The sequence below is a fragment of the Bos indicus x Bos taurus genome, chromosome 12 (genome assembly GCF_003369695.1).
Source record: "Bos indicus x Bos taurus breed Angus x Brahman F1 hybrid chromosome 12, Bos_hybrid_MaternalHap_v2.0, whole genome shotgun sequence".
Taxonomy (NCBI): Eukaryota; Metazoa; Chordata; class Mammalia; order Artiodactyla; family Bovidae; genus Bos; species Bos indicus x Bos taurus.
The window spans coordinates 75,248,253-75,273,009 of record NC_040087.1 but is presented as its reverse complement, the minus strand read 5'-3'; the positions used below and the strand labels follow the sequence as shown (position 1 = coordinate 75,273,009).

Genomic DNA, 24,757 nt, shown 5'->3' with positions numbered 1-24,757 from the left:
TTTCACCAACAAATAAAACTTGGTAGGAAGTTTGAGTCTTTAGATCTATGTAAATAGTGATGAAACCCGGGTCTCCTGCATTGCAGGCAGATTCTTTACCATCTGAGCCACCAGGGAAGCCCCCCAGAGTGAAAGTGTTAGTCACTCAGTTGTGTCTGATTCTCTGCAAGTCACCAGGCTCTTCTGTCCATGGGATTCTCCAGGCAAGAAGACTAGAGTGGGTAGCCATTCCCTTCTCCAGGAGATCTTCCCAACCCAGGTCTCCTGCATTGCAGGCAGGCAGATATTTTACCATCTGAGCCACCAGGGAAGCCCATGTAAACAGTGATGAGACCTACATCTACAGAGCTTGAGACAAACCCATGAGTATGAGTTTCTTATGGCTGCTATAACAAATCGTCACAAACTTAGTGGCTTAAAACAACACAGATTTATTGTCTTAGAGCTCGGGAGGTCAGAGCTCTAAGACAATAAATTTGTGTTGTTTTAAGCCACTAAGTTGGGAGGTCAGAAGTCTTAAATGGGGTAAAATCAAGGTATGGGCAGGCTTCTTCTGTCTCCTTGTCCTTTCAGCTTCTAGAGGTCACCACTTTCCTTGGCTTGTGGTGGCCTTTCAGCAGTTGGCTGTCATCCCAACCTCTGCTTCTGTTTTCATATCTCCTCCTTTGACTCCTTTAAAAACCCTTTTGATTACACTGGAGCTCTCAGATGATCCTGGATAAATGCCTGCCCTCAAGGTCTTTGGCTGAATCACTCCTGGCAGGTCCCTTTTGCTGTGGCAGGAAACATATCTATATGACCCTGGGGATCAGGCATGTGGACATCTTTGTGGGACCAAAGTTCTGCCTCCCATACCATGCAACTTCAGAAATGTCATCCTCAATGAATCATGCAGTGCTTAATTTTTCCCTTGATTTCCCTCTCAGCAATGATAGGGAACACTTTCCTCTGCCTGCAGGAGCAAGGTTCTCTATCCCGCAAAGATGCCTTATCCCTTCCTTTCCCAAGTCCGCATCCTAGAAAAGCATCCTTTACACCCATCCTGTTAACAAAGAGTTACTAGTAAGTAGGAGTTACTTAGTTACTAGTTTCTAAGTAATAAAACAGTCCATTTAGGGTTTCCATCCCCAAATGGTTCAAAATGTGGAACGTGCTTTATTAGGTACTCGGTATAGTCACCTTCATGGCAAGGTTCCATTAATGAGGAGAAAGCAAGCATGTGTCTTTCTTGGTTTTTCCTGCTGTTCCCAAAAGTCAGTGATCATAGAAGTTTATGATGTGCATTTATTTTACCAAAGTCTGTAGCCAAAAGAGAGTGAAAAGCACTGCTAGGCTTAGGATATCAACAAGGCCGGCATTGATTCCACAGTTGCTGGGTGCCTAGGGTAAGCTGTTTCACTCTGATCTGTAATTAAAACCAAGTGACCCATGAGTGGTTCGAGAAACATCGGACCACTCGAATACGCCAGTGAGATTTACTGTCAGAATATCAATGATAGACACAGCTGTACCAAAGTAAACAGAATCTGGCGACAGTTGAAATTTGAGTTCAAGTGCTTGAGCACTTGAGCTTCCTCAGACAGCAGCCCTGAGAGGACACAGGTGTATTAATTAAACGCTAACTGCAGTGTTATATCCATCCATTACATCTGAATTCTATGAAAGAAGAGCTTAGCAACCTCTACCCCACAGCAATAAAAGTGGTTCCTTGGAACACACAGCTTTCAGAAAATAAAAGGTATCCTAAGCGCCGACTGGGTAGTCAGTCTCAGCTTTTCACCTGAGTGAGTGTAGGAATTTCGTTTTCCATGATGTAGTTTGGGTGTGATGGTTGCTGTAACAAGGCTCAGCGTTTCTTTTCTGTGACCCTACTCACTTGTGAACTAAACAAAACCTTTGCCAGTGTTAAGTCACTCAGTTGTGTCCAACTCTTTGCAATCCTGTGGACTATGCAGTCCATGGAATTCTCTAGGCCAGAATACTGGAGTGGGTAGCCATTCCCTTCTCCAGGGGCTCTTCCAAACCCAGGGATCGGACCCAGGTGCCCTGCATTGCAGGCAAATTCTTTACCAGCTGAGCCGCCGGGGAAGCCCGTGCTAAATAATGTGCAGCCAAAAGTTTACAGGTGCTACCCTGACTCGGCAAAGTCTTCCCTGCAAACCAACATTTATGAGAAATGTGTGAACGCCATGACTGGAACAAAGCTCCAGGCTGTCTCTGTCATCCAGGTGTTCACACCCTCCAGCTTTTCTCTAGAAGGCCCATCGCAAGAACCAACCTGACCTCTGGTGTGGACGAACCTCGTGACTTTGTTTGGTCTTTGGGATGCATTGGTAAGGCCACATTATCTGAAGTCTTAAGTAAGCGGAGCATCGTACGGCCCTACCAGGTCCCCAAGAAGACGGAACAAAGAAATGGGCAGGCTTCAAATACAGCCGACAGGCTCGTCCTGTGGAGCTCTGCAAAATCATCTTCCTGGGAGGTCTTTTGATTTCAGAGCAGAGTGGGCCTCTCCCCACTCTGGTGATGAAACACGGAAGCATGTAGTCTGGGTGTGAAACATGGCTTATTTATCCCCCAGGGTCCCATCAGGAAACAGTTGGCATACTCAGAAAGACATTTAGATGGGGGTGGGGGCCAGGGCTCCCTAAGTGACGGGCGGGTACCCAGAGTGGTGGCCTTACCATTGCCACCGGTAGGAAGTGGTACAGAGCCAGGACAGAAACCTTGAAGGAGAGTCGCGTGGAGAGAGAGGACCCCCCATGTCGGGGGCGGAGCAGCTGGCCCTGGAGGATTCAGCCGCTGAATCTGAAGTGGTCAGGGAGGAAAATGCCCTGACCCTCTGACCTCCCGCCACCGCTCCCCTGGGGCCAAACCGTGTGGGGATTGGGAAGACATGGGGGCACTGATGAAACCCACCAGGTCAGCCTCACAGGCTCCCAGAGTCCAGGTTCACCAGGTTCACTGGAGGAGCTAATGGAGCTTTGGAGTGAAGCAGCCAGGATGTGAGCACAGTCCTTGAGGACCGGAGTGGCTGGTTCTTCAGGATACATATTCACTCAGCAGACATTTGGTTTCCAGTCTGTGAAAAGCACCATGTGAGGGGCCGAGGATGCTGTAATAGTGGCAGCTTCCCCTGGAGGACGCATCGAGCCCAGGGCCGGGGCTTCCCCCACGGACTCTCATCGCCAACCTAGGAGGTGGGTGGGATTCCCGTCACCGGGTAGGCAGGCTGCGTGCGGAGGAGGTGGGCTTGCCCAGGGGTGCAGGGGGATGGGGTCAGCAACAAGACTAGGATCCCATTCCCATCCAACCTCATGCCATACTCATCACGTGTTGCCCCAGAGAACAGGGTTAGGGTTAGTCTAACTGGGGAGAAAACCAGTCCATCAGCGGTGAAGAATCTCCTTCCAGAATTTTCATCTCTCCCACCTTGAGAACAAGGACTAAGACAGCATCACTGCTCTTAAGTGAAAGTAAAGTCGATCAGTCGTCTCCGACTCTTTGCGACCCCATGGACTGTAGCCCACCAGGCTTCTCCATCCATGGGATTTTCCAGACAAGAGTACCGGAGTGGGTTGCCTTTTCCTTCTCCAGGGGATCTTCCCGACTCAGGGATTGAACCCAGGTCTCCCGAATTGCAGGCAGACGCTTTACCCTCTGAGCCACCAGGGGCTCTTAAGTGGGAGGGTGTCTAATGTGAGGCAAGGGAAGTATAGTTACCCAGCGGGACCAGCTTCAGGAAGGAAGGCTCCTTCTTTACGAGATGGGGGGTGGTGGCCTGGAAGACCACGTGGTCCAGGCCAAGAAGGGTGTTCCTCAGACAGAGTTGCAGTTGTGTCTTCTGGGATGGGGCCCTGGACGAGCACAGGATGAAAATACAAGGCGGCCAGTCGGAGAGGAAGGGCCTGGAACAGGGAAGGTGTAAGAGCTCGCGGTGGGGCCGTGGGGGAGACGCCAGCGAGCGGTTCAGCCTCTGTACCAGTTCTCCACCCCCTGTCCCAGACAAGGGCCCAGGAGTGTCCTGAGGTGCCCAGGGCCGGGATAAAATTTAGGTACTTAAATCAGGCAGGCAACTTGACCTCACAGTCTGCATGTGGTTCGCAGGGGACCATCCCCAGACCAGCAGCACTCACTGATGTGCCCTTGGACTTTGTTAGAAATGCAAGCTCGGGGGACCTACTCCTCCTTATTAGAAATGCAGCCTACTCCTCAGGCCTCCAGAGACAGCAACTCTGGGCATGGGATCCAGAAACTGCTCTCTCAAGCCCTAGGGTTGGTTCTGAGGCAGGCTCCAGTTTGAGAACCTCTGCTCATGTGCTTGCCAGGTGGCGCCGTGGTAAAGAATCCGCCTGCCAATGCAGGAGACACAGGAGATGTGGATTCAATCCCTGACTGGGAAGATCCCCTGGAGTAGGAAATGGAAACCCATTCTAGTATTCTTGCTGGGAAAATTCTACGGACAGAGGAGTCTGGCAGGTTACAGTCCATGGGATCGTGAAGAGTTGGATATGACACACACAGACACACACACACACACACAGCTGTGGAGCCACGGATCCGTAAGTCTGAAGATCATGACTATAAGGAACTCGAAGCTGTGGTCAGTGGGGCTGGGGTGAGGGGGTGGAGAGGGGGTGGGTCCCCAGGGACAGAGGCATGTGAGATAGCACAGGACAGCCCCTGATAAATAGGGGCCAAGGTGTGCGGGGACGGGGCAGTGCAGGAGATGCTGCCATTTGCTCGCTCAGTCGTGTCTGACCCTGACCCCGTGGACCACAGCATGCCAGGCAGGAGATACGAGGACTTGGGCAAGACTCCGGGTGAGCTCTGGTCACCGTTCAGGGGAGGCAGTAGGGCAGGGGCAGGGGGGATGAGGGGTTCAGCTAAGGTGGAGGAGGCCGTCAGTGGCACCTCGCTTGTGCCAGCTCACTTGGATCCTTACCCATTTTCTTCCTGCTCTTCTAAGTCCCTCTTCTAATGCTAAGCCCCTGCTGGGCACTGGGTGCTGGAAAAGATGCTGGGGATAAGGGGCTGGAGGCCCCGTGATTCTTCCGGCAGCGGAGAGGCGGCGATGGAAACTGTCGGTTATTGCCCTCTGGTTATGCAGGGAGGTTGGAGGTGGCTTTGCTGTCTCGAGTTCAGGGCTGTGGGTGTGCAGACAGAGACGCAGGTTGGCTGTCCGGGAGCCTGTGTGCCTGGGGGACTGGGCAGGAAGAAAGGCATTTTTAAATTAAACCTTCTTTTTAGACAGAATGCTATTGCACACTTAACACCATTCTGTCTAAAAAACAATGTTTAATTGCACACTTAACAGGGCTTCCCTTGTGGCTCAGCTGGTAAAGAATCCGCCTGCCATGCGGGAGACCTGGGCTGGGAAGATCCCCTGGAGAAGGGAAGGGCTACCCACTCCAGTACTCTGGCCTGGAGAATTCCATGGACAGTCCATGGGGTCACAAAGAGTCGGACACAACTGAGCAAGTTTCTCACACACACACACACACACACACACACACACTTAACAGACCACAGCCTACTATAAGATGAAAGGCGGCTGGGGAACCCGGAGGAGATGGGATCGTCACCACGTGTCGGATGCGCGTTGCGTTTTCTATCTCCGTTTTCTCACCCTCACCCAAACCCCCTGGCCTCGTGAGACCATGAAGGACATTCCGAAAGCTGGGGTCTTATCCCGCGGGCGCCAGGCAGCCTTTGAAGCCTCTCAAGGAGGAAACGGTTGCGGCAGATCCTCTGAGTCTCTGATTCTCCATCCTGACCACGCATTTGCCCTCATGAGGAGCTGATGAAAAGAAAACGCAGCTACCGGCCCAGCCCCGCTCAGCAAAGAGGCCGAGGCCCAGGCCTGGACCGGATGGGGCCCGAGCGCCGGGGACAACACCCCCAGCGGCCCGGCCGGCCGGAGGGGCTGAGCTCAGACTCAGCAAAAAGCGCTTGGCATACTCGCCTCTAACTGTGGCGTTTGTTTTCTTTCAGGAATGTCCGTGCCGAAGGTGAGTGTCCTTCCTCCTTCCCCATGTGGCTTCGTGATGTAAGCTGTGAGCTTTACAACCTGTTTCGCCCCTTGTTGTCCACAACTGCACACCATTCACTTAATGTGCATCTGGCATCCACAGGGAACCATCCTGAGTCCCTGTGGGGCCTTTTCTTCTCTTTAGAAACTCCTGTGTACAGGCATCCCTCATGTCATCATGCTTCCCAGAGACTGTTTTTGTACAAACCAAAGGTTTGTGGCAACCTTGTGTTGTCAGATGATGGTTAACACTTTTCAGCAATAAGGCATTTTTAAATTAAACATTGTTTTTTAGACATAATGCTATTGCACACTTAACAGACCACAGCATAGTGTAGACATGACTTTCGTGTGCACCGTAAGACCCAAAACTTTGTGTGACTTGTTTTATCACAGTTATTGTTTTACTGCAGTGGTCTGGAACCAAACCCACTGTATCTCTGAGGCCTGCCTGAATAGCCCTTTCCAGGCTAACAATAAAACTGTAAAATAAGAAAAACCTTCATTTCATTGTTGTCGCTATGTAGAGTGTTAGGGAATAAAAAATTCTTAATCCTGGATCCCACCTCTGGAGGGTCTGCGGTAAGTTACTAAATACACACCAGCTGCTTTCTGCTGTTCGTCCTCACTGATGACACTGGACCAGGGAGGAGCTTGTTTCCAGCCCAGACTGTTTTCTCTTTGGCAGAGCTGCTTCGGTTACCCCTTGAGCATCTTCTTCATTGTGGTCAATGAGTTCTGCGAAAGATTCTCTTACTATGGAATGAGAGGTAACTCTTCTCGACACCCCTCACCCCCATTCCCACCACCCCCGACCCCGCCCCCCCACCCCCAGTCAGTGAGGAGCCCGAGTTGCCTCTGCCACTGCTCACCTCCTTGCCATCTCCTCCACTACCCTCTGCAAAAAGCACTCCTGATCCTGTACTTCCAACGCTTCCTGGGCTGGAACGACAACCTGGGCACCGCCATCTACCACACGTTCGTCGCCCTGTGCTACCTAACGCCCATCCTCGGAGCTCTCATCGCCGACTCCTGGCTGGGGAAGTTCAAGTGAGTCATGGCAGCTCTCTTGTTATTAATGAGCACGCCAACGAGTAATGAAGATAAGCCTTGAGAGTTGGCATGGTGGGCTCGGGGCACAAAGAATTAGGGAACGTAAAATACTCTGAGGAGAGGCCCCATTTCTGCTCATCTTCATACGGCCAGAGTTCAGCAGCGGCCTGGCATTCAGCAGGGTGGATGTGAGTAGCGTTGGTAGGATTTTTGGCCTCCTTCTCATGTTGAAATAGTAGCAGGAATATGGTCTGTTAATGATGCATGAGGAATTAAGGGCTGGGAGAACAAAGAAGCTCCCTGAAAACACCCCAGCAGCTGAGAGGCTCAAACTGCTAGACGGTGGGGCATAGGGTGCTCAGCCAGTCCTGCAGGGAGAGGTCCAAGAGCACCCTCAGTGGTGGGGGGTGGGGGTGGTCCTTGGGAATTTTCCTTGGACTTAACACAGAAGGAAGTAAAGGCTCTTCCAGCTGAAATGCGTGACGTGGGCAGATGCAGAAATATTCACCATCTCAAAATAAGTCAGTATCATTCAAAATTAACCAATGGACCACTCCTGCCCAAGTGTTGTTACCAGATACACGATCATGCCCTCTCACTGTTCAAAGATGCAGGTCCTCATTTTGATAGTTAGGCATTGAGTCTTTCACATAGTTCAAAGAGAAAACAGATCTTCCTTCTCCCCAGGCTCCTCCAGCCCCACTTTGCTGAACGCCTACGTGCTGGGGGCCAAATTCTTTAGCAGGCTGCCTTTCAAAGGGGTATCCGGTTATAGTCCCAACTTGAGAAACAAGGACAGTCGTGACTGGGCTTTTGAAAATTGGAAGCAGAGGCCTTTTTGCGCTGGTGTCGGAAGTGGACGGTCTTGTGCAATTGACTTGGATTCTCTTGACCTCTTTTAACACAGGACAATCGTGTCGCTGTCCATCGTCTACACCATTGGGCAGGTAGTCATTGCTGTGAGCTCAATTAATGACCTCACGGACTTCAACCATGATGGAACCCCGGACAGTATTTCTGTGCACGTGTGAGTTGATGTTACCTGTGGCCCTGCCCCTGCCTCCTCACTAGCTGCTTGTTCAGTGCTCTGATTTTTTTTTTTTTTAATTTTTAAATGGAAGTATAGTTGATTTACAGTGTTGCGTTAGTTTCTGATGTGCACCAAAGTGATTCCATTATACATACATATTCTTTTTCATATTTTTTCATTATGGTTTATTACAAGATATCAAATACAGTTCCTATATAGTAGGACTTTGTTGTTTATCTATTTTATATATAGTAGTTTGTATCTGCCAATTCCGAACTCCTATTTTATCCCTTCTCCCTTTATTGCTCTAATTTTTAATCATTTTCCTTGAAACGTTGGGCTTCCCAGCTGGCACTAGTGGTAAAGAACCCACCGGAAAATGCAGGAGACATTAGAGATGTGGGTTTGATCCCTGGGTCAGGAAGATCCCCAGAGGAGGGCACGGCAGCCCACTCCAGTATTCTTGCCTGGAGAATCCCATGGAAAGAGGAGCCTGGTGGGCTACAGTCCATGGGGTTGCAAAGAGTCAGAGATGAATGAAGGAGCTTGGCACATAGCATACTTGAAACTTCATCCTAAGTGGAAGGAAGACTTTCCTTCCCCATCAGCGTAGAGAGAGGTGTTTGACTGACTCAGAGCTGGGTCTTCAGGATGTAACTGTCCTAACCGTTGTCTGGAGTCACTGCTCACTTGGAGGCTTGGCATCTTGGGTGCACCTCCCGTGAGTCACCGTCAGCTCACACGGTGTTTGTGTTCATCTCTATCTTCCCTGGAGGGACACGGACCATATGGACCCAGGTCCTCGGTTTCCCTGGGTTTCCTCAAGACTCTGTACCTTCTGTTTTCAGTCTAGTGCCACATCTCTGCTCATTTTTCAGTAATTCAGTTTGTTCCAGTCTGATGTTCTGCTTTCTTAATGAAAAGTACTATTGATACCAGCTCCCCTGTGAGATGAATTTCCCTTCCCAGCAGTCTGGCCTAGCAGACAAGTTGTAAAGATTTATTTCACTTCCTGGTCTTTCAATTCAGTTCCTGGATCTATAGTAAACCATCTAATGGGTTAGGAAAATACCATTGAAATTCAAATTAGTATCTGCAGTATCTTGTGTTTCTGGTTTGTTGGTCAATCCGATTGCCCTCCAGACTAGTCCCTGGATGTGACATGCATGGTCCCCCCGGGGCACCGTGTTGGTGGGGGGCAGCAGGTATAAACTCAGCCCACAGCTCAGACTCCCAGGGTCCGTGCCCCACAGACGAGCTGTAAGACCTGGGCCAACCTCCCTCCTCCACGCCTCAGTTTTCTAATCTACAGTATCAATTAAGAACACGTACTTTGGTGCCAGGCTGTATGGGTTCAAGGTTTTCCTGTGCCTCTTGCTTATTGTATGATCTTCAGCAGGTTTTTCACCTCTGTGCCCAGGAGTCCTCATTTGTAATAATACCTGCCTGTGTATTAACCCAGGTGGAGACCCCGGAACACTGCCTGGGCAGGCAGTACATACGTAAGAAAGCATAGTGACTTATTTTATTTCGTGAGGTTAGTACTGAAACCCTGCTGAGAGTGGAGGGTATATAATATTCAATTGGCTATGTTTTTGTTGTCCTTTAAAATGCTTAGAGTAATACCACCAAAGACAAGTTGTTTTAAGAGGCAAATAGGCTGAAAGAGATGTTAATCCAGGAAGATAGACATGTTTTTTTTTTTTTTTAATTTTTAAAAAATTCTTGCTATGTGAAGTATCGTCCTTGACTTTATCTGTTTCATAAAATATTTTTAGCATTAACAACCAAGAAAATATGGAATAAGCGTTTATAAAATCCGAAATGTGTAGTGAGTGCGGGCTCTGTCAATTCAGTTGTTCTGACTCTTCACAACCCCATGGACTGTAACCCACCAGGCTCTTCTGTCCCTGAGATTCTCTAGGCAAAATACTGGAGTGGGTTGACATTCCCTCCTCCAGGGATTTTTGCAACCCAGGGATCAAACCCATGTCTCTTATGTCTCCTGCATTGACAGATGGGTTCTTTACCGCTAGCACCACCTGGGAACCTCAAAATTTGTAGCAACCTATTGTAAATCTAACAAAACTAAAAATGAGGTTTGGTAGATCCTATGAGTTATTTTCTTCAATTCAGGAGGTAAAACACAAGTAACTTGAAAAACACAAAAGTAGAATTTAAAGGTAATATTTAACCCCTTTTATTATTACGATCTCTTTATTATAAAAAAGTTATAAACCTTTTGCTCTACTTTTTTCCAGTCTTCTGTACTTTATAAACAAGTTAAGATCCTACTACATAAACTGCTATTCTGCTTTGCAATTAAATCATGTTTTCTAAAGTCTTCTAACGACTGTTTTGAGTCTGTTATGACTGTATCAGAGACAATGCTTAAAATTTCACTTACACATTCTTTTGCTAAAAAGCATAAGGTTACAAAAGAATTCCATGCATAAAACTTTGTTCCACACCCAAACCATTGCTTTAAATTTTCTAGATGATAAATTATTAGATAAAGGTACGGATTTGAAGGCCCTTGAGTTCAAGTTTCATTCAACTGTCAAGACTGCATTCCTGTGAACTATCTTCTCATACAGATTGAATCCCCTTCTGTGTGCCTGGTCATCTTAGGGAAATTAGGGGAAAGAGAAGCTCCTACTTCTAAGGACCTCACGTTTCGGAATCCCCACCTCTTTCCCAGGGCGCTCTCCATGATTGGCCTGGTCCTGATCGCTCTGGGTACTGGAGGGATAAAGCCTTGCGTGTCTGCATTTGGCGGAGATCAGTTTGAAGAGGGCCAGGTAAGCACACGTGCCTCCACTGAAACCACATCAATGATTATAAACACCCAGGAATCAAATCCCAGCGACACAAAGTGTTTTCTCCATTGGAGATGGTTCGGGTACATGTGACAGTAAGACACTGACCAAAGCCAGGTTCAAAGTCAAGTCCGATCATCAGCTACAGCTGACCCTTTGCTATATAGCCAAGTCACCATACCCTATCATTTCCATTACAGGAAAAGCAAAGGAACCGATTTTTTTCCATCTTTTATTTGGCCATTAATGCTGGAAGTTTGCTTTCTACCATCATCACGCCCATGCTCAGAGGTAAAAAAATATATATATCTGAAATGAACCTTGGTTATTCTTTTTTTTTTTTTTTAATTGTGAAGAGAAGTCAGGTGGAAAGGTTGAGAATTTGTTGGTTTGTTTGTCCCTCAATTCTCTCATAACATTTCAGCTATCATATACGTGCTGGAGGACTCAGTGAAATCCAGAATGCTGACTGCTTTTCTTTCAGGGTTTATCTCCTTTTCTAATTTTATTAGAATCCCTTATCCTAGAGACCCCTGCAGAATCTAAACTATCCTTAGCATAGCAATCGATTTTTCTATACTATTTTTTTAATGTATTTATTTTTAGTGGGAGGGTAATCACTTTACAATATTGTGTTGGTTTCTGTCATATAGCAACAGGAATCAGCCATAAGTATACATATGTCCCATCCTTCTCGAACCTCCCTCCCACCTCCCACCCTATCCCACCCTGATTTTTCCATATTATTGTTAATGCAAAGTTCTTTTTTTTTTTTTAATTTTTATTTTTTTATTATTTTTATTTTTTTTTTAATTTTATTTTATTTTTAAAACTTTACAATATTGTATTAGTTTTGCCAGATATCGAAATTATGGTAAAAGCTAAGACAAGGGAGGCTATTTGGAAACTAAAGTGGGTAGGCCAGAGTTGACATTTTTGCCTTCAAACCTTGCTCCCCAGTGACATGCAGTGAGTCAGGAAGAATTTAGCAGGCTAGGCTTTATTCTTTGTTTTCCTATCATCTTCTTTCCTTTTTCCTTATCTTCTACTAGATATTTCTAAAAGAACTGCCCCCAAGAAAGAGAAAGAGATAACAGCTATCCACAGCACTCAGATCTTTGTGCTTGCCGGCATTCCACTAAGAATTTATGAATTTCCCACGTGGAAGGAAATATTTGGGGACAAACGAGACCAAAATAGGTGTCCATTTTGGCGGGTTCATGGTGTCCACACCTCGAATCATAGTGAATTATGGGAGAAGATAATCCGTGGGGTTAATGTACTTCTGCCTGGAGCAGTACTTTGAAGATGATATTTAAACCTCAGTCTAACTCGTTCTGTGTGAACGTTTACTAGCTTTTCTTCTTCCGTTACGTTTCCTTACCTCCCCTAACCTCCTTCGCCTCCAGGTTCTACCGTATTCTGGGATGTGCTGTGCATGTTTGAATTGGAGAATGTATAATAGGATAATTGTCAAAGGAAAGTCCTGGCTCTTATACAAATATAAAATGAATGTTTTACAAAGATTTTATATAACGTATTAGTCAGTGAGGGAACTGGAAAACTGCTGCCATCAGTTTAAATAAGGATCTGCCTGAGATTTATGCTCCTTACTGGGTGGGGACATTATTTTGCATTGGTGTGAACAGGAATTGCTTGTACAGTCATGAGCAGGAAACATTGGCATGACGACAGTTTTCTGCCCAGTCGACTCTTTTTTCTCTGCAGGACTGTGAGACGGCTGATCAAAGACAAAGCCAAACCCCTTTAGGATCAGATGATTCCTGGAGGCTGTAGGCATTTCTGTTGCCCCTTCCAGAGTCTTTATTTTTTTTTTTTTTTCCCCTACCAACCCTAGGATTTCAGAGCTAAAATAGACCTTCAGTCAGGAGTTGGGAGACTATGGCCCACAGGCCAAATTCAGGAATCTGGACAAAGCCATCAGAGTGTGTATTATCTGTGGCTGGCTTCACCCTACAAAGGCAGGGCTCAGTAGGTAGGACAGATCTGTAGCCTAAAAGATTTACTGACTCTTCACAGAAAAGTTTGTTGATCCCTGCCCTGGGTGATCTAATTGTTTTCTTTTTTTAATTTAATTTAGTTTAATTTAATTTTATTTGGCCATGTCACATGGCCTGAGGGATCTTGGCTTCCTGACCAGGGATCGAACCTGTGCCCCCTACAGTAGAAGTGCAATGTCTTAACCACTAGGCCACCAGGAAAATCCCTGTTTTCTAATTGGCATGAATTCAGGGGCATACAATCCTGATTTTCCAGGGCCCTTTGATTTTACTTTCTCAGTCCCACTTTCTTCAGGTTTTTGTATCCAGGTCATTTTCATCTCTCCTCCTAAGTAAGTCCACAGAACATAAGGGTTCCCACTGATTTTGGTTTGGCTGGTATTAGACATCTATTTAGAGGCTAAGGTTAGAACCTCCCTTCATCTCCTGCTATTTCTGCTACAAAGCTGCTTTGCTTAGCTGGCAATGACATCAGTAAGACAAATGAGTAAGTCTAGAAAATTAAATGAAAACAGTGTGTAATTACCAGTTAAGGATTTTTCTGAAATAAATAAGTACTACCATTGCCATAATGAATTTTAATCTTGTCATTTCCCCCCAGTTCAAGTATGCGGAATTCACAGTAAGCAAGCTTGTTACCCCCTGGCCTTTGGGGTTCCTGCTGCACTCATGGCTGTATCTCTGAGTAAGTAGAAGTCAGTTAGATTAATACAGTCCTGTGGTCAGGTCAGGCCCTCACATAAATTGTTGTGACCAACTTTTAAAAGTCCATGTAACAAATTGTAATAGTGAGTAGCCCGAAGAATTGCCATCCCGTGTTAAACATACTCTGAGGATTCAAAGAAAATAGAGTTGGCATATTGTTTCAGAATGAATAGGATGAAAAAAATAGTCTACAGGAAAAGAGATCTCTTGAGTGGGACATTTAAGGATTTAAAACTATTTAGGCAGATTAAGAAGAAGGTATCTTAAGATTAAGATAGAATCTGCTGGACTAGGTGAACCTATGGCTGAAAGCTTTTGTTCTTATCATCGACAACTCGCCTAAAGACATGGCAAGGTCATTTAAATACTTCTAAACAAACCTGTTTTCTGAAATGTATCATCTCTAAATGTTTCTGCAAGACTGTCTTCCCTCTGGAAGGAGTCTGTGTGTATAGTCATTTGCACGTTAAGTTCTTGGCGTTGGCTGCTTAGGAAGTGGGAAGAATATTCCACAGAAGATAGTCCAGTTTGAAAGATGGTAGATGTCTTCATTTCCTTGGGCTATCATAACAAAACACCACATACTGAGTGGCTTAAATAACAAAAATTTATTATCTCACATTTGTGGGGGCTGGATTGAAGAAAATTAGCATTGAGTGAGAATACAAACAAACCTCTCTTCCTTTAACTGTAAAGAACACCCACAATCTGGCACATACTTGGATATATGCTTGAGAGCTGGCACCTGTCAAAACTTCAAGCCTTCTTAAACGGACAAAAACAAATAGATCATCAAACAATCCATCAGTGTTTTAACATTACTGAGTTGTGGTGTTGGATAATCAGAAATCCTAGCATAGGGATTGTTTTTCAGAATCTCTTCCAGAAAGACTTCCACCCCACCCCCCCACCAAGTTATTTTCACAACACTATGCATTTTCTAAGAAGGTCCATGAAAGAATGACCTCACTGAAGAAGTACTTTTAACCTTCATAAAGCTGTAGATGCAGATGCATAGATGGACAGATCTATTTCTGTCCCATGACCACAGAGTAAATTCTGCCACATGTGATTAAGTAAAAGCTTCAACAGATTAATTCCTATTTTTTGTCTGTAGATCTGAAAAAAGAAGAAAAAACTTTCTCTTCCCATTGCAACCCCAGAAAATTAAAGCTGTGTTCTCTGCCCTTGTAGAGTAAGGCATTAATCTGCTTTGTCAAAGCACTTATCCCTTTAAAGAGGAATAGGACTCACGCGCAAATAGCTGTACTGAGCATCTGCAAGCTGCAGTTCTGGGAAGGAGATGGTATTAGGCTTCAATGTTTGCATATGAAAACACAGTGTAATATTTCTCAGAAGCCCCTGTGATTATTAGAGTCAAAAGCACTGTGGAACCTGGGGGAGAGGGAGGTAAACCCACCCTTTGAGTCATCCCAGTATTTCCAAAATAAGGTTGTAACTCAGATAAAAACACGTGTTCTGAGTCACAGATAGTTCTGTCAAACACCTTGTTGACATGTCTTCTGCTCTCCCCAGTCGTGTTTGTCATTGGCAGTGGAATGTACAAGAAGGTCCAGCCCCAGGGAAACATCATGTCTAAAGTCGCCAGGTGCATTGGGGTGAGTATTTCAGTACTCCTCTCTCTCAATCACATTTCGTCACCCCACCCCCCAACCCCGAACCTTCTGCCTCCTTTAAATTAAATCTCCATGAACCTTTGACTTTGCTCTAAACATTTTCTTGGTGGCCTTTACTCTTTTGATAAATTGAAGTTTCTTATAAAACTTACCAAATGGAAAAGGACACAAATAGAACTCAAAACGGGAGGGATGGAAAAATAGCTCTTGATCCTTTAAAATAAGATCAGCGGTGAAAGAAAAACAAATCAGAGGGACTCTCCGCTTCTTTAAAAATGCAGACATCTTTAAAGACATCTTTAAAGATGCAGACAAGCAGCATCTGATGTTCGTCAGGGAGCAGTGGAACTAAGATGGAGAGGCCAGGTTTTGTAATGTATATCCAGAGTGGAAGCATGGACAATGTCAGCGATCTTCTTTTCAGGAACTAAGGCCAAGAAAATAACTTTTAAAAATGAACACAGCTTCACATTAGAAGATTGTAATTCTACTGAATGCTGCTCCGTAGAGAATCCAGAGAGTGAGGTAGTAACAGTGTGGTTTTCTTTACTGCAGCTCAAACACTCCCAGTTAGTGAGAGGTTAAAAATAAATGCATGTTAGGCCTTTGGCATCATCATGACACATGTCTTCTCTCCTGAGTCTTCCACTGAAGGGAGTTCAACTGAAATGTGTTTCACTGATAAAGGAGTTGGTTCTGTTTTGAAACTTGCTTGTTCTTCCTTCCTTTCAGTTTGCCATCAAAAATAGGATTAGGCATCGGAGTAAGAAATTTCCTAAGAGGGAGCACTGGCTGGACTGGGCTAGCGAGAAATATGATGTAAGTGATGATTGTTGCTGCAACGGCCCCAGTGATTGCAATTCATGTTATTAAGGCTACATGGATAAAATTATCAGTTGTATCTTCAAGTTTATTAGCATTTTAAAGAAGACGATGCGTGAGAGAGCTTATTTACACTGAAAAGAACTTGAGAAACAGTGATATATAATTTATCTAGAAACAGTATCACCTTTCCGTAGACGTTCGTGTGGAATCATCGGCCTTGAGTTATGTGTCATTACGATCACATAACTTTAGATCAAATATGGAAGAGTTAAGTGATGGTGGTGGGATTTACATTTAGTGAATTTACCTTGAAACGAGTAACTTACCTCAAGTGTTAAAGATGTTTGCATTCATATTTTCAATACATTAGGAATCTGGGGTTTTCTAAAGAAAACTGTGATAGAGTTCTTGGAACAATGACTCACCTCCCAGCTTGTCTCTAGATGAGACCATGTCTAAGCTGAAAATGGCATTGCGGGAGAGCTGTGCTGATTGCGGCGGGCTGTGACTGACACACTCTCTTCCTCCAACTGCAGGAGCGGCTCATCTCTCAAATTAAGATGGTTACAAGGGTGATGTTCCTGTACATTCCTCTCCCCATGTTCTGGGCCTTGTTTGATCAGCAGGTAATGTGAAACTATGCTTCTGTACATCTTCATTAACAGAACATGCTTTGGGCATATTTAGTTCCTGAAAATGTTCTCTTCCAGTTCCTTTTTCATGTTTCATTTATATGGTAACTGTTAGATCACCTTGCTGTTGTTCAGCCGTTTGATCGTGTCCAGCTCTTGGCGAGCCCATGGACTGCAGTACACCAGACTTCCTTGTCCTTCACCATCTCCCGGAGTCTGCTCTCATTCATGTCCATTGAGTCAGTGATGCCGTCCAACCATCTCACACTGCAGCACCCCTTCTCCTCTTGCTCTCAACCTTTCCCAGCATCAGGAAATCACCTGGGTTTCTTTTTTAAAAAAATTAACTCTAGGTGGTTCTATCCACATCTGGGCGGCAAAATAATGAAGAAAATTAGGTAAGGGTCGAGTAAAGGAGCCTTGGGAAATGTTTTTTTAACTTTTTATTTTGTACTGGGGTATAGCCAATTAACAATGCTGTGACAGTTTCAGGTCTACAGCCAAGGGACTCAGCCATACATGTACGCGAATCCATTCTCCCCTCCCGTCCAGGCTGCCACATAACATTGAGCAGAGTTCTCTGTGCTATACAGTAGGTCCTTGCTGGTTATCCATTTTAAATACAGCAGTGTATACCTGTCCGTAGGAGTCTTGCGAAAGATTTGACCCAAGTGTCCAGGACTCCTGCCAGTCAGAGTGAGAACAAAGAGGTTTTCTACTGATGGTTGTTATTTAGTTGCTGCTAAGTCGTGTCCAGTTCTTTGTGACTCCATGGACTGCAGTGTAACAAGCTTCCCTGTCCCACTGTCTCCCAGAGTTGCTCGAATTCATGGCCATTGAGTCGGTGATGCTATCCAACCATCTCATCCTCTGTCACCCCCTTCTCCTCTTGCCCTCAGTCTTCCCCAGCATCAGGGTATTTTTCAGTGAGTCATCTCTTTGCAACAGGTGGCCAAAGTATTGGAGCTTCAGTTTCAGCAACAGTCCTTCCAGTGAATATTCAGGGTTGATTTCCTTTAGGATTGACCGATTTGATACAGCAAGTAAAAGATGTATTGTCTTGTATGGGATCCACTTTAGACTGAAACTTGATATCTTGCACACCGAAATGGGATGCTTGGGCTAGAAGTACCATCCAGAAATGCGAAATGACTCTGCCAAAGTCATTCTTCCCAGAGCAGGAGCTGGAACACATCATTGACTTGTCACAGTGGGAAGACATGTACCTAGGAATTTTTCAAAATAAGGTTAGAAAACCCAATGCATGACGCTCAGGAGCCAAAGTCATAAGATAATCTTTCTTTTAGAAACTGAAGTTGAAGAAAAAAATTTGCACACATGCATGGTTTTATTGCACAGGTATGATTATTAAAAGGATATATCTTCTCTTGGGGGGAAAAAAAGTGTAGACATTAATCTCCTCATTTGAAAGTATGGAATTCAGACCAGCATCTTAACCTGTTTTCCATGTTGGGCAGGGAGCAGTTATTAGAATCAGGCTTGCACTAGAAACCCACTCAGCACCTTTCAGCTGTGTGACTTGGTGTCATCCTGTGAGCCTTCTGAAAGTGTAATGACTCAGGACAAGGTGGTGAAGATCCAAAGAGAAAACGTGTATTAAGTAGTCAGTGACCGGCTTTGATTAAGAACTCAGCCAGTGGCAGACTTCCTGACTTTCTATGCTGTTCTCCCAGTGGAGGGACCGGATGTGATAGATTACACTGAAACATTCACATATCTAGTTCTCCATGGGCTATATAACATCCACTTGTACAGTCCTGCATCATCTGTTACTGCAAAACAGGTTGAATGTCAATAGGCTGCCCAGGTTTAAACCCATCACCCTCTTGATGGAGATACACTTTAGGACAGTCTAGCTGTGGAAATCCCATGGACGGAGGAGCCTGGTGGGCTGCAGTCCATGGGGTCGCTAGAGTCGGACACGACTGAGCGACTTCACTTTCACTTCTCACTTTCACGCATTGGAGAAGGAAATGGCAACCCACTCCAGTGTTCTTGCCTGCAGAATCCCAGGGATGGGGGAGCCTGGTGGGCTGCCATCTATGGGGTCGCACAGAGCTGGACACGACTGAAGCGACTTAGCAGCAGCAGCAGCAGCTGTCAGCAGTAGAACTCTTTAACAGTTATGATATTCCTGAAACTGTGATCCCAGTGAATAGAGAATATCCTCAGGGTATGAAGCTGCTCTCACCTTGCAGGTGATGTCAGCTTCCCAGCAAACCTCAGAAGTGCATTTTTGTCTTTCTGAAGAATGTTGTTGTTGTTCAGTCCCCGTTCATGTCCTACTCTTTGTGACCCCATGGTCCGCAGCATGCCAGGCTTCCCTGTGGTTCACTGTCTCCCAGAGTTTGCTCAGACTCATGTCCATTGAGTCGGTGACACTATCTAACCATTTCATCCTCTGCCACCCTCTTCTCCTGCCTTCAATCTTTCCCATCCTCAGGGTCTTTTCCAGTGAGTCGTCTCTTTGCATCAGGTGGCCAAACTGTTGGAGCTAGCTTATCTCAAAGCAGTACTTTGTGCACTCCTCGTGAGGGCTTGGAGTGCTATCTGCTGTTAAAGTGGAAACGCAAGCGGTTTCCTCAGCTATAGTCACAGCGGAGCCGGAGACCAGCCTGATATTGACAAACAGTTTTAAACCCCGTGACAATTCAGACCTCATTCCTGGTTAGGAAAAGACTCCACACTGACTTGTAAAACATTTAAAACCCATGTTCCCAAATGATGCAGTAAGCCTATTTGTTTTTTAAGGGCTCCAGGTGGACACTGCAAGCAACGACCATGAGTGGGAAAATTGTAAGTCTGGGGCACGGAGATATGGACAACTCCGGGTTACTATTCCTTTGCCTTCTTTCTGCTTCCCTCTCATAACATTTCAAGCCCTCAAGTGATCCTCTATGCGAACTTATCAGTGAGATATCCCCCCTCTTTTTTAGGGAATCATTGAAATCCAGCCGGATCAGATGCAGGTAGGAGAAAATATTTCAGTTGCTTTCCGAGCTCAGAGCCACCACTGAGACAGTAACAGCCCCTCTCCGCTTCACCTGCAGACGGTGAACGCCATCCTGATCGTCATCATGGTCCCCATCGTGGATGCCGTGGTATATCCTCTGATCGCAAAGTGTGGTTTAAATTTCACGTAGGTGACCCTCGGCTTAGGGTCAGGGTTGGGGCTGTGTTCCCTCGCCTCCCAGAGCCCTGGTGGTAGCAATGTCTGGCTCTTCTCCCACGATCCCATGTGTCTGAGGGAGTTTTCCAAGAAATATTTTTGAATCAGATGTCTATGTGCTGACGTTTCTGAAAATTTGCCCTTAAAATAATAGTGCTATTAATGGCCATCTGCAGAAGCATCTAATTAAGACTCCCTGGTGAGCGCAGAGGATAGAAATTTCAACTATGATCCAGAGGAGTCTCTAGAAATTAAACATCCAAACGCAAGTGAGAAATTGTATTACGTTTATCCTCCTTCATCTTGGTCATGAATAAGAGCCAAAGAGGCCCTTGGAGGGACCTCTCTGGCGGTCCAGTGGTTACAACCCTGCACTTCCGCTTCAGGGGCCACAAGTTCGATTCCTGGTTGGGGAACTAGGTTCCCTCAAGCCCTGTGGCACAGCCAAAAATAAATAAATGAAGATGTGTGCTTAATTTAAAAAATAAGAGAGAGACCCTTGGGATCCACGTGTTTAGTGGGGAATTAGTTTTGTCTGGGGCTGGGAGAGGAGGGCTCCCTACGGGGGTTTGCCCTCAGATCACTCGCCCATGGCTTCCTGAGAGTCACCCTCTCGCTCATCTCCCCCAGCTCCTTGAAGAAGATGACAGTTGGCATGTTCCTGGCTTCCATGGCTTTTGTAGCGGCTGCCATCGTGCAGGTGGAGATTGACGTGAGTTGCCTTCTGACTCTCCAGTGGCCTTTCCTGGTGGATGTGGGGACACGTCCTCCTCTAGGACTGAGACTGTGAGAGGGGCCAGGCAGGGACTGGCTGGTGAAGCAGGTCCTGGAGCTGTGGGCGGTGTGCATGTATTCTAACATTCCCGATATGGTTAGTTCCGCAGCTCGTCCATGTCATTTGGGCTCAAAATGGGACTAAGGCTGTTTGTCTGAGATCAGGTCTTAGATAAAAGGCCTCTGTCTCTCTGTCTCTCACACCCTCTCTGCTCTCCCCTTCTTTCCCCACTCCTTCACCCCATGTCTTTCTCTCTCTCTCTGTCTCTTTCTCCATCTCTGTCCTTCTATCTCTCCCTCCCTCCCTCCTCTCTGTTTAAATTTTTAATTGTGGTAAAATATATATAACATAAAATTTATCATCTTGATCATTTCTGCGTGTACAGTTTGGTAGCGCTAAGAACATCCATATGGTTGTGACCTCAATCTCTAGAACTCTTTTCATCTTGCAAAACTGAAACCCTGGACCCATTGAACAACAGCTCCTTGTGTCCCGTCTCTCCAGTCCCCCGGGCACGACCTTTCTTTTTCTGTCTCCATGAATTTGACTGTTCTCTGTGTCTCGTGGAAGTGGAGTCATACAGTACCTGTCCTCTTGTGTCTGACTGACTTCACTGAGCACGATGTCGTCATGTTGTAGCACACGTCAGAGTTTCCTCCCTTCAGGCAGAAGAATAGTCTGTCACGTGGATGTAACACCTGTTGTTTTCCATTTACCTCTTGATGGACGTTGGGTCATTCCACCTCGTGGCTGTTGTCAGTAATCCTGCCATAAGCTTGGGTGTGCTCACCTTCTCTTGGACATGACTCACTTTATGGAAAACTGTGGGGCTAAAATCGACATGGATTGCCTCAGTGACCCTGGGATTTAAGAGAAGACATGGTAGGGAAAAGGCAGGACCCCTGAGCAGGGTGTGAGGCAGGAGTCCATAAAGCGTTGTGAGGGGATCTTCAGAGCACCGTGTCCAGGGCTGAGGTCTGGGCTTCCAGAGTTATGAGCACGGAGGCTGACATCTGCAGGGAGAAGATCCCAGGCCCTACCAGAGCAGCCTCGTGTAGGGGATGGTTTCTCTGACCCTCCGTGTACTGGGCGGTGTAACCTGGCATCTTTTGACCAGGTTTGACTTGGAGGTGGCCAGGCAGGAGCTGGGGCAGCCTCTTGCTGACCGTTTCTGTGTTCTGTACGAGCGTCACTTTCTGCGAGTGCCAGGAGACGTGGGAATGGAGGCCTCCTGGGCTTCGTGGTGGATGCCTGGTGTGCCTCAGCCAACATGGCTGCCTCAGCCAGGGGGATAGGATCACAGCGCCAAGGTTAAGGTCATCGTCAACATGCACCGAGGACCTCAAGGCCACGTCTCTTTTATTTTGTTCAGAAAACTCTGCCCGTCTTCCCCAAAGGAAATGAAGTCCAAATCAAAGTCCTGAATATAGGAGATAGTAACATGACCGTGTCTTTTCCCGGAACGACAGAGACATATAACCAGATGTCTCAAGTAAGTAGAAGTGAGCTTTCTTTTCCCTCTTCTGACCCGAGCTATAATAGGGTTTGGAGAGCCGATCTTCTGGGTTCTTGGAGCAATCCTAAGACAACCCCCAAAGTGAAACATCTTCATCCTTAATCTAATTCTGGCTTCACTCTGGACCAGTGTATGAATCACCCGGGGAGCTTGTTAAAATGCAGATTTGTGACCAGTGGGTCTGAAATGCTGCATTTTTACAAGCTTTCTGGTGACAGTGCTTTTGCTGGTACATGGAGCCGCACTTTAAAGAGCAAGGTTCTGGGTCAGTGGTTCTCCACCAATGCCGTTCTGGCCCCTCAGGGAACACTGGGCAATCTCTGGAGACGTTGTTGTCACAACTGGGATTTTGCTGGCATCTCCTGTGTAGAAGCTAGGAGCTTCCCAGGTGGCACAATGGAAAACAGGAGGTGCCAAAGATGCAGGTTCCATCCCTGGGTCAGGAAGATCCCCTGGAGAAGGAAATGGCAACCCTCTCCAGTATTCTGGCCTGGAGAATCCCATGGACAGAGGGGCCTGGTGGACTGAGGTCCATGGGGTCGCAAAAGAGTTGGATGTGACTGAGTGACTCAACATGCACACACACACACACACACACACACACACACTCTCTCTCTCATAGAAACTAGAGATACTGACACACCAGTCTGAGGCTGGAACACCCTGCTGTGGATGGATGGTCATGGGTCTTGATTAGAGCTTCTCTTCTCTGGAGAGCTTTGATAATTCTCACACTGGCATCCCAGCTCCTGAAGTTTTGATTTAACTGGTCTCATTGCTGTTCAGCCACCTGTTGAGGTCCTATTGAGGACCACTCCCTTAGATCTCGCCAAACTAATAACTGTGCAGGAAGAAAGAATGCTTGACTCCCGATGCTTAGGAAAGGCCACCATCGGTTTTCACCCAGGCTGTTGCTTTTCCTCATTGCGGCTCTTTGCCCAATGGTAGAAATAATTTCCATAGTGTTTATTATCATAAAATGAAAGTAAAATGCTGAATGAAAGTCATAGTTCTTGTGGTAATGCTAAACAACTTCAGACTAGAGTGCACAGGGTGGGCTGGTGCAGAAGCTGAGACGAACCAATGCCAGCTCCCCCCGAGGCATTTTTGATGTATATGAACGTGACCTGGGAATGTCAAATCGCATGCATGACAGTTGTCACCTAGTACAGAACAGGGCTCCGGTGTAAACTGTGACCCTCTTCCCCCGTTACAGCCAAAAGACTTTATGACTTTCAACGTAGACAACCTAAGTATAAACATTTCTTCTACTGGATCACCAGTCACTCCAGTAACTTATAACTTTGAGTCCGGCCATCGCCATACCCTTCTCGTCTGGGCCCCAAGTAACTACCAAGTGGTAAGTAGCTGGGCGTTCCCAGCCGACTCTGACAGTGTGTGTTGTTGGAGACACGGCCGTCTAGTGCTGTGACTTGGTTTTACTCCCATGTGGTATTGTATTAGATAATCCTCCATTCTTGCTTTTTCAAGGACATAGTCATCTGACTTCCAATAAAGGTTTGACTGGTGGATGGGAAGGGTTGATAGGAATTTGACAAATTTTAAAAAGAACTTCTGGGCACAGTATGGTGTGTTTGAATACAAGTTGCACAGCACCTGTGTGCATTCTCAGAGACTTTTTGAGATAAAGTTTTAAATGCACCTTTAATAGTATTCATTTTAAAACTTGGCAGTGAATAATTGGGAGATTAGAGCCATCTCTGAAAAAAATAGTGAGTCCATCAAGTAAAAGCAATAGAAATGCATTAAAATGATTTCATGACAAAATATGGACATCTAGATATTCCATTCAGCATATAAAGAAGCTATGAAGGTGTAGCTGACCTAGTGAGGGAGTTGTGGGTACTCTGTAAGGTGAGTTTTGGTGAGCTTCTATAAAACTGTGTACAGAATGAAGACTTGTTGGTAATGTGTGTAATTAGGGGGCTGTTGAGAGGCTTTCCCTAAATTCTTAAGAGAGCAGTGATCTGTGGAACCACTAAAAAGCAAGCACTAAAAATTATAAAGGCTTATGGAACTCTGCTCGATATTATGTGGCCGCCTGGATGGGAATGGAGTTCCGAGGAGAATGGATACATGTTTATGTGTGGCTGAGCCCCTTTGCTGTTCACCCAAAACTATCACAACATCGTTAATTGACTACACCCAAGTACAAAATGGCTTTCCAGGTGGCGCAGTGGTAAAGAGCCCGCCCGTCAGTGCAGGAGACGTAAGAGACGTGGGTTCCATCCCTGGGTCAGAAGGATCCCCTGGAGAAGGAAATGGCAACCCACTCCAGTATTCTTGCCTGGAGAATCCCACGGACAGAGGAGCCTGGCGAGCTACAGTCCACAGGGTCGCAAAGAGTCAGACACGACTGAAGTGACTAGCATGTACTCACAATATAAAATAAAAAAGTTTTTTAAAATTGTAAAGGCTCCTTTTAACTTCACATAAACCAAGGCTGAGTGGTGGAGCCTAGCTAATTTAATCACGGTGCCCTTAGCTCCTAGAATAAGGACT

General features: G+C 46.0%; 1 protein-coding gene across 1 annotated transcript in view; it reads left to right on the top strand.

The window, feature by feature from the left end:
• The window catches only part of SLC15A1 (solute carrier family 15 member 1), a 71,081-nt gene that overhangs the window by 36,854 nt on the left and 9,470 nt on the right, over positions 1-24,757 (top strand). Inside the window, exons 4-19 of the mRNA XM_027557881.1 lie at positions 5,995-6,011; positions 6,720-6,801; positions 6,940-7,081; positions 7,992-8,111; positions 10,816-10,915; positions 11,134-11,224; positions 13,556-13,639; positions 15,196-15,278; positions 16,029-16,115; positions 16,658-16,747; positions 19,526-19,570; positions 19,711-19,743; positions 19,825-19,913; positions 20,574-20,655; positions 22,091-22,210; positions 23,451-23,594. Of these exons, the coding sequence (XP_027413682.1) occupies positions 5,995-6,011; positions 6,720-6,801; positions 6,940-7,081; positions 7,992-8,111; positions 10,816-10,915; positions 11,134-11,224; positions 13,556-13,639; positions 15,196-15,278; positions 16,029-16,115; positions 16,658-16,747; positions 19,526-19,570; positions 19,711-19,743; positions 19,825-19,913; positions 20,574-20,655; positions 22,091-22,210; positions 23,451-23,594 (1,409 nt within the window). The remainder of the gene's footprint in view (positions 1-5,994; positions 6,012-6,719; positions 6,802-6,939; positions 7,082-7,991; positions 8,112-10,815; positions 10,916-11,133; positions 11,225-13,555; positions 13,640-15,195; positions 15,279-16,028; positions 16,116-16,657; positions 16,748-19,525; positions 19,571-19,710; positions 19,744-19,824; positions 19,914-20,573; positions 20,656-22,090; positions 22,211-23,450; positions 23,595-24,757) is intronic.